The sequence below is a fragment of the Hydra vulgaris genome, chromosome 10, assembly GCF_038396675.1.
Source record: "Hydra vulgaris chromosome 10, alternate assembly HydraT2T_AEP".
NCBI classification, from domain to species: Eukaryota; Metazoa; Cnidaria; class Hydrozoa; order Anthoathecata; family Hydridae; genus Hydra; species Hydra vulgaris.
In genome coordinates, this window is record NC_088929.1 from 3,065,046 (window position 1) to 3,075,133 (window position 10,088).

The window sequence follows — 10,088 nt, forward strand, 5'->3', positions numbered from 1 at the left end:
TTATAAAACTATTTTGATTAGTATTTAGAAAACGTTGTACTGTGAAACTGAAATATAAATTTATTTCATGCTAAACACAAAATATATGTTATATTACTTCATACGCTTCCAGTATTTATTTTGTATTATAATAATGGAAATCTAATTTTATTGTTTACTTTGTTTTACTGATTTTACTGTATACACCTTATACACTTGAGAAACAGATAGAATCAAGTGATATCTAATGTTTGCTAATACTTTACTTCATACAAATTATTTCCTATTTTAATTAACTGGGTTAACACCCTATGCATCTTCTACTTATATATATATATATATATATATATATATATATATATATATATATATATATATATATATATATATATATAAATATAAATATATATATATATATACATATATATATATATATATATATATATATATATATATATATATATATATATATATATATATATATATATATATATATGTATATATATATTTATATATATATATATATATATATATATATATATATATATATATATATATATATATATATATATATGTAAATTATGTTAGTGTATTTTACAAATAGAGTGCTCAATGTTCTTAAAGAACAGAGCAATAATTAATTAGTAAAAAACACTTATCTAACTTTTATCTTCGACTTGAAGTTTCACCATTGCTGGATATATATATATATATATATATTGCTGGATATATATATATATATATATATATATATATATATATATATATATATATATATATATATATATATATATATACATATATATATATATATACAGTGGTGGCTCAAAAAATTAGAGCCGCCCTAAATTCTTCATAAAATACGTATTTGATATACCAAATTGTTTGTAGTTATTTGATTTCAATTAGTAAATGTCACAAATATGCATTACGCCACATCTTGGCATTTTTTTTATCATAGTGGCAACACATTTTATTGCATTGTAATGAAGTTAGTAGCATTTGAGTTATTACCGGTAGTTTTTTGAATACACGTGGATTTTTGACAATATTTAGTATAAGAGCAAATTACTTTTATTTTCATATTTTTCACTGAAAATTTTTTTTTTTTTTCTGAACAAAGGTAAGTGCTTCTTCTATTTGAACGTTTAAAAAATGTAATATTTTTTTGTCTCTATTTATTTTATTTTTCAACATAACCTAACCTTTTTTTTTTGTTATCTTTAAAGCAATGGGATAACAAAAGGATATTTCACCATCTCTAATTGGACTGATTCAGGGTCTTATATTGGCTGGAAATAGCTCCAATAGACAAATAGCAAAGAATGTAAAGGTTTCTAGGGCAACAGTTGATAGAATTAAGAAAAAAATGGGGAAAAATGAACCGTTGTTGTCAGAAAAAAGGAAAAACTGTGGCAGACATCGAGTGACAACCCCACGTACAGAGAGAAAAATAAGAGATATAGTGGTGGAAAATAGGAGAAAATCAAAAAAAGTCCTTAAAGAAATCTTTAATGAACAAGGAATATCAATTTCTTTGGGGACTCTTCGTAGAAGATTGGCAGAACAGGGCTTCAAAGCTTGTAGACCTGCAATCAGACCCAAGCTCACTGAAGCTATGAAAGAAAAGCGCCTACAATGGGCAAAAAATTATTTACGCTTTATTGTTGATGATTGGAAAAAGGTATATTTGAAAAAAATCATTCTTATAAACTGAATTCTTTTACATATTTTGGCTACTTATTAAAAAAATGGTGTTTTTTAATTTTTATAACTTTGACTTTTAAGGTTTGCTTCTCAGACGATTCCACTATAGAGATCATGATTGATAAAACTAATTTTGTGAGAAGAAGAGAAGGCGAGAAGTTTAATGGGGACTGTTAGGTGCAAAGAGTAAAACACCCACTCAAAATAATGGTGTGGTCTGTTATAAGTGGCCAGGGAACAGGAAGGCTGTATATTGTACAAAATACGATGCGCCAGGATCAGTACATTAAAGTTCTCGAGGAACGCCTCATACCTGAGGCAAAAGAGTGGTTTCAAGATGGAAAATTTATTTTCCAACATGATTCGGCTCCATGCCATAAAGCAAAAAGCGTATCTAAGTATTTAGACAACAAAAAAATTACTGTTTTACCCTGGCCAGGAAATTCACCAGACCTAAATCCAATAGAAAATTTATGGAAACTTTTAAAGCGGGAAATGTCAAAAATTTTGGTAACCAATAAACAAAAATTAATTGAAAGATTAATTGAAGTATGGCACCATAACGAAAACGTTCAAAAACAGTGCTTAAATTTGATAGAGAGCATGCCAAGGAGAGTTGCAGCAGTCATCGCAGCTAAAGATGGTCATACAAAATATTGATGTCGATGTAGATGTTAAAGTGTGTATATATATATATATATATATATATATATATATATATATATATATATATATATATATATATATATATATATATATATAAATACATGATTTTCAATGCTAAATATCTAGGTGATGGAAATCATTGTTCTTTAATGTAGTAGAGTGTCTCCGTATGGAGATGCTTTGATTCTAAAAAAGTTAGAATGTATTGGTCATTACCAAAAGCAAACGGCAATAAATGTCCCCAACTAAATTAAAAAAAAAAGAATTAAAAAATGAGATATTATCTTCTGATAAAGGGATCTGTGGAAAGGCTAAGTGATTAAGCTATTATTACTCTTCATAATTATGTTGGCAATTACATAGACTGGTAACTCAGTCGTTGCAACATTAAATTACTGCTTTTGCTATTAGAATACGCGACACTTATTATATTACTTATTATTAAAATACATCCTTATAAAAGAGTTCATTCAGAAAGTCGTGAAACTAAACGCCATCTGCACTGTTTGAAAGTCATGTCAAAAAGACTGATGATAATGGCAATCAGTCTATTGATTCAAAATTTAAAGCATTTAAAAAACTTGCAAGAAAAAGAACTTGCTCCCACATATCCTAACACTACATCTATTCAAGATGTGATTGAGAATACAAAAGTTGTAAAACGAAGGAATCATTAGATGTCATTATAATATTAAATTTTAAATAGTAGTGTTAAAAATATGAAGACAATATAAAATAAATGGTATTAAGAACAAAATATTCGCAAAGCAGTTACTAAATTAAAAAAAAAAGTAGTTTAAGAGAAATCATTAATACGATTTGTATACTCCAAACAATTCTTTTTAATTAATTTTTGAAAACAGTTTATATTTTTTACACGTGCTATATTACTAATTTTTACTAAGACTTTATTGCAGATATAAAGAGCACAATATATAACTTTAAATTGTTCCTGTTTAGTTTTGCAAAGGTTCACTTAAGGAGCCTGTTGTATGCAAAGTATACAAAAAGTTAGGTTTTATTTCAAAGAGATCTGGTAAAATTGAAACATCTAAAATTGAAGTTAAAATTTACTTTTGTACATGAGAAATTTTATATATGTCTTTTATATATGTCTAGCTTGTGTAATGTATAAATATTCATAATTTCGAAAAGTGGTTCTTCTCATTCGTTTTTAGTTTTAAAATCCATTATTTTTAAAGTATGATTCTGTTTACGATAGAGTGTTTTTAAATTGCCTTGAGAAGTACTATTTAGGTGATATTTGCGTATTTTAAGTAACTTTTTGTATAAATTTTAAAAACAAATTTGTGTAAAGTTTTTATATAAAACATATTTGTTCGAGATGCTGTCTATTAGTCTAAACCCATGCAGCCATGGTGTAATGATTAGAGTTTTGGCTTCAGAACAGGAGGTTTGAAGCCAGCTTTGACCATATATGCATCATTGGTAAGGAAGGAAGCGTGAACTTCCTGTTTAATTGCTACTCCATGGTGCTCTGTGATAACAGGGCTAGGACGTTTCAACTTTTTTTTGTGGTTGTTAAAGTCCTCCCAGAAGACCTTTCGGAATTATCTCATAGCACTGTGGAAGAGCATTTAACTAGGAAGTTCACGTCTTCTTCCTTACCAATGTCCTTATTGGGCTAGAGCTGGCGTCGAACTCTTGGTTCTGAGACAACACTCTAACATCTGCGCTATGGTACTAAAAAAAAAAATTAAAAAAAAAATTTAAGCTTTTTGACTGACTAAAAACTAACAACTAACTATTAAAAAAAAATTAAAATAAAAAAAATTTACAGGGTTCTTAAACTGATATATAATTTCAACAGTTTTTGATATTTTGTTGCCGTTATGTTAATTCAACTAAATGTTTATTTTTCATCAAAATTTTCGTCGACGAGAACGCCATAAAATTACGTCACTCTTAAGAGTGACGTAATTTTATGGCGCACAAGATCTTGTGCGACTACTGTGTAATAACTAGTTTTGAAAAAGAATTAGGAAGTTTTTTATTTTATGAAAGATGTTACCCGTTAATTTTGAAGTTTTTTAGAAAAAATTTTATTTTAAATGTTGATATTTTTAATTCATAGAACATGTTTATGATATTTCTTAATAAAATAAGTAAGTATTCAAAAATGTGTTTTTTTTCCATAGTTTGTTTTTAAAACTCTTTGCAACGCCATAGCATAGGAACGCATTTTAAACAAGAAAATTTGAATATGTTGATGCTTCTAAACAACAACATTTTGTTTCTACTACAGACTTTTGTTTCTACTACAGAGTTTTGTTTCCACTACAGGCTTTTGTTTCTACTACAGACTTTTGTTTCTACTACAGACTTTTGTTTCTACTACAGACTTTTGTTTCTATTACAGACTTTTGTTTATTTTTACCACAATATGTTTTATATTATATATACATATTATTTTCATAAACATTTAGTTTGTTTTTTGTGTTTTTTAAAGAAGTTTTTTTAAATAAATGTGTGAATTTTAAAACATGATTTTTTTAGTTTGGGGCCATATGCTGACTTTTTTTTGTGTTTTTGCTATTACTTGACGAATTATTTACTTATTATTTGACTATTCTGGGACTGAGCCAGCATTAAAAATAAATATGTTGTCAAAATACGCTTTAAAGAACGTTTTTCGAAAGAGGACGTGTCACATAAAAGGATGGAATAAAGAAAACTTTTTTTCAGAATTAATAGAGAGTTTGTTTGCTTTGAACCATTTTTAATTTTCTTTTTGACGCATTGTTCATGTGTACAAAGAGTTGTAATATATCTTTTCCAGAGATAAAAAAGTTACTGTCGTCAGCAGACTTGTTTTTGTTTGTTATTGTTAATACATTTAACAATAGTTATAGATATTATAAGTAAAAAAAACTTTTTGACTAACGCTCCGTTAAGCGTAACGGAGAGATAAGTACACAAACCCTGACTGTTTCAAAAACGTCTTTAAAGTGAACTAAATGAAAATCACTAACTAAAAGATGTTTACAAAAACAAGCAAGGTGATTGTTTTCTAGGTAGATGTAGTTCTATTAAAAAATCTCTTTATTTATTTTTCTAAAAATTTATTTATTCATTTTATTTGCCTTTAAGAAATATTACAGAATAACTTTATTACATATATAGTTGGCAAGATTTCCTGAAGACCATACAATCTTATCAAGAAGCCCTGCATAATGTCGAATATAATTGAAATATAAAATAAATCACCATAAAAATAAATCACCATAAGCTATATATATCTGTGCATATAAAATATATGAAACAAAAGAACTAAAAACAAGAAAAAATATTTACTGTTGAAAAGATAATTTCTTTTAATTTATGTTTGAAAGAAGTAATGCCAATTGAACGACAAATCAAAATTAGGCAAAACTATTTTATTCCGTAAAAAAGGACCGCGATAAGAAATAAACAGCTCTTCAAATTTAGTTTGACAGAAAGGTTCTTGAAGATTTTATCCATTACGAAGTTTGTATTTGTTTATGAGTTACACGTTGTAAAGTTATATTAATACGTTAGGTGAAAAATGACTTTTAATTTTTTCACCTAACTTTTCACCTAAGGTTTTGAATTTGAAAAACAATTAACAAAATTAATTACGCAAGCTTCGTGTTTCTGATGCTAATAAAGAGATTAAGGCTTAGTTTCGTGCGTGCTTCCTAATGAAATTTTTGCATAACTTGAGTGGCAGTGGATAAACATATATATATATATATATATATATATATATATATATATATATATATATATATACATATATATATATATATATATATATATATATATATATATATATATATATATATATATATATATATATATTTGTTGAATTTAATTAAGTTTTTGTTTTTAATATATAAAATATAAAATATGAAAATATCGTATAACAAGAATATGATTTTAAAAGATGTATATATATACATATATATATATATATATATATATATATATATATATATATATATATATATATATATATATATATATATATATATATATATATATATATATATATAAACATTACTTGCTAATTTTTATTTCAATATACTGTCTCCGCTCGCGCAGATTCTGAATATACAAAACCGGTTCGTAGATGACTTTTAAAAAGACTAATTTTCTCTAAATGTGTAAATAGCTGATTTTTATTCTTCAAACGATCTAAGCAGATGTTAAATTACAAGTCTTATTATTGTTTTAGTATACAAAACATATTTTTTAGTTTGTACCATTCGTCAATATTACCATTCTGTATTTTGGATTGTTTAGGAATATTTTAAATAATATTTAAACATTATTTGTTTATTTTTCTCAATCAACGCATCAGCAGAAAAGAAAGTAAAAAAAACAAGAAATAAAAATAAAGCACTGCAATTTATTATTTCTACTTGCTGTTAAAAGTTTGATGTTTTAAAGGATTTGTTGGTTATTTAGAAAAATATCGTTGCAGATTGTTCCATGAGATATTCATTCATAAACTAAGAAATAAATTTTATCGTTGTTTAAAAGTATGGTTAATAATACTACTAATTTAATCCAACCTTTAACTGAGATATTTTTTTCGGTAATTGGATTGAGTTTTATGGCACTCTTTGTTACTTGTATTAGTTTGTATTGTTTAATTATCACGTACAAAAATCGAAAACTGCATACGCCCTCCAATGTTGCTATTTGCAGTATAACTTTAGCACATTTAATTCAAGGAGTTTTTGTCATTCCTCTGTACGCATTAAAACGAAGTAATGTCCGCATTTCGTTCTTGACTTGTGACACGTTTAGATTTACTTACATGTTAACAAACTATGCTGCATGTTTAAGCTTGCTCGTGGTGACATTTGACCGTTACCTGCAAATGAAAATTCCTTTAAAATACCGAATTAATGTAACTTTAAAACGAATCTATGTTCTCTTATTGGGTACATGGACATATACGCTGATATTATGTTCAATACCTTTTTCAAATAATAAAAACCAATCAGATTGTTTGTATAACCCAACAAATATATGGACAATATCTATGCTGATTAGCAACAGATGTGTTCCATTGATCTTTTCAATTATAATTTATATGATGATATTTAAAAAAGCCAGAGCAATGCATAAGGATAAAACAGTTATCGATAATCAGAATTGCTTTCATATAAATAAATCAAATCGAGTATTTTTAATTATAACTTGTTTTTTAATTTGCTGGGGTCCTAGTGTTGTATATTATTTACTAGAATCTTTATGTTACCGAAGTTGCTTCAACAAAAACTATCATGAAAATCTAAGTGAGAACTACGTCAAATTAGTTATGAAAATGATGACGTTTATGGATGGTATTTTTGCGCCTATGATTTACTGCATAGGAAATCGCAGTTTTAAAAAGGCTTCCGAGGAGTCTAAAAAAAAGTTAAAAATCGCATTTGAAAATTGCTTTCACTTTTAATTCTTTGATTATGCATTGATGCGTTACAAATATCAAGATAGAAAATTTAAAATTAACTTGTTTTTGAAAATAATAAAAAAGATTATAAATAACAAATTTCATTTGTATTTGCGATTGATCTGCAAAGCCATATTTTTGTTGTACTTACGTAAACTAAAATTAAAAAGCAAAGGAACGTTTGATTCTATACCTTAATCACTTAAAAATCAGAAAAAAATAGCTTTTCAAGTATCAGTTTGTGTATAAAGGCCTGGCTCCTCCTTTATTAGTTCAAAATTAAACAAAGTTTATGAAAATATACAACTGGTATTTAGTTATTAGTTTGAACTATTTGTTCAGAGGTTATAAATCAAATTATTTTAATTTATTAAATTTGTAAAATAATTTACCTTATAAGTTTTTATTTTACTTACAAGTTATTTTAAGTATTGTAACGTTATTTTATTTGATTAGTGACAATCGTTGGGCCAATAATCACAAGCGCTAATTTGAAAGCGTACGTTATAATAATGCGCAGACAGAATTTATGGTGCTTTCAACTAAAACAAAAAATGCAACACAGGACTTTCTTAAACTGGGATACATTTTACAAAAAATATTGGTAAGTTTAAAAATTTAAAGTTTTACTCAGTGTTTTTTAAACATATTATTCATAATTAGCTGCTGCGGCACAGTGGTTAGATCACTTGTTTTACAAGCCAGATATCCAGGGTTCGAAGAGAACTCTGGGCATATTTTGCGTCATTGGTAAGAAAGGAGGCGTAAACTTCGTTGTTAAATGCTCTTCAACGGTGCTCTGTGGCAACCCCATTAGGTCTTTTTGGGGCACCTTAAAAAAAAATTTGTGAAAAAAAATTAATTAAAAGGTATAAAGTAACTATGTCATGAAAAGTTAATTACTGTTTTAGCTATGTCGATATAGAATAATATAAAATGAATTTAAAGATATTTTTAAACATTTACAGAAATTTTATTAAGCGAATGGAATTTCTTAAATAATTTTGATGTACTAGATTTTATGTCATAACTATAGCAGATGAGGCTAGATGGCTATATTTTTTTTATAAAAAATCAACAAAGTAACTAAAAAATAAATGGAAATAAAACTGTATAATATAAAGCTTATTTTTTAAAATAATATTTAGCTTTTCTAAAATTTTCGCAACTTAAAGTTTTTTTTCGCTTATAAAAAAACGGTTATGATTACCCAACATACAACACACATACATTGGGGAACCGCATGTAAAACCTTTTTTTTCTTATGTAAATTCGAATCGAGATCATGTGTTTATCAGTTATATCAGTTAAACGAATAATACCAACGCGACTACAACAGCTTGCGCAATTATATTGGTCTAGTATATATAAAAACATCAAAAAGTTTTTACGATCTTACCACAACGTTGATTTAATGTATACAACTTAAATATAATTTTGGTATTGTGGTTTATCCTCCTTCATTTAACTGCCTACGGAGGTCAAATACTAAGATCCGCTAAAGATAAACTTAGACCACTGAAAAACATCATAACCCGCCGCTGCGGACCTAGATAAGTGTTTTAAAATATGTATATATATATATATATATATATATATATATATATATATATATATATATATATATATATATATATATATATATATATATATATATATATATATATATATATTATTGCATCAACTACACCACGAATTTCAAATAATTTGTATTACGGAAACTTGGCTTAAAACCAATGGAAAAAATTCAAATCTTGAATTAAGTAATTACGTATCAGTTCACCAACCGCGTTTTAACTACGCTGGTGGTGGTGTTAGTATTTTTGTTCACAAATCAATAAACTTTATTTTACGTGATGATCTTAATGTTAATGAAACAGATTGTGAGTCGCTGTGCATAGAAATCATAAACAAAACCACCAAAAACATTGTAATCAATTCTATTTATAGACAACCATCTGGTAGTTTAAAAAAATTTAAAACTTATTTAAGCAGTTTTTTAACCAAAATTAGCTCAACACGGAAACATGTTTACTTGCCTGGTGATTTTAACTTAAACTTGCTTAATTATGCTTCAAATAAAAATGTTCAATATTTTTTAGATACTTTAACCCAATATAATCTATTACCAACAATAAATAAGTCAACGAGAATAACTAAGACTACATCTTCATTACTTGATAATATAGTTACTAACAATTTTCAAAATTGTCGTTTAGGTTCGGGCATAATCAAAACTGATTTAACAGATCACTATCCAATATTCTTAATTACTGATAACATTACCCAA

At 26.4% G+C, this 10,088-nt stretch overlaps 1 protein-coding gene across 1 annotated transcript; it reads left to right on the forward strand.

Moving 5' to 3' along the window:
* Positions 1 to 6,633: 6,633 nt before the first annotated feature.
* Positions 6,634 to 8,136, forward strand: LOC136085727 (octopamine receptor beta-2R-like). Its single transcript, XM_065807085.1, has one exon. The coding sequence runs from the start codon at positions 6,881 to 6,883 to the stop codon at positions 7,799 to 7,801; it is 921 nt and encodes a 306-aa protein (XP_065663157.1). The 5' UTR covers positions 6,634 to 6,880; the 3' UTR covers positions 7,802 to 8,136.
* Positions 8,137 to 10,088: the final 1,952 nt, after the last annotated feature.

Excerpts from the sequence above, each read along its gene's own strand:
- LOC136085727 (XM_065807085.1), top strand. The coding sequence starts at position 6,881 with ATGGTTAATAATACTACTAATTTAATCCAACCTTTAACTGAGATATTT.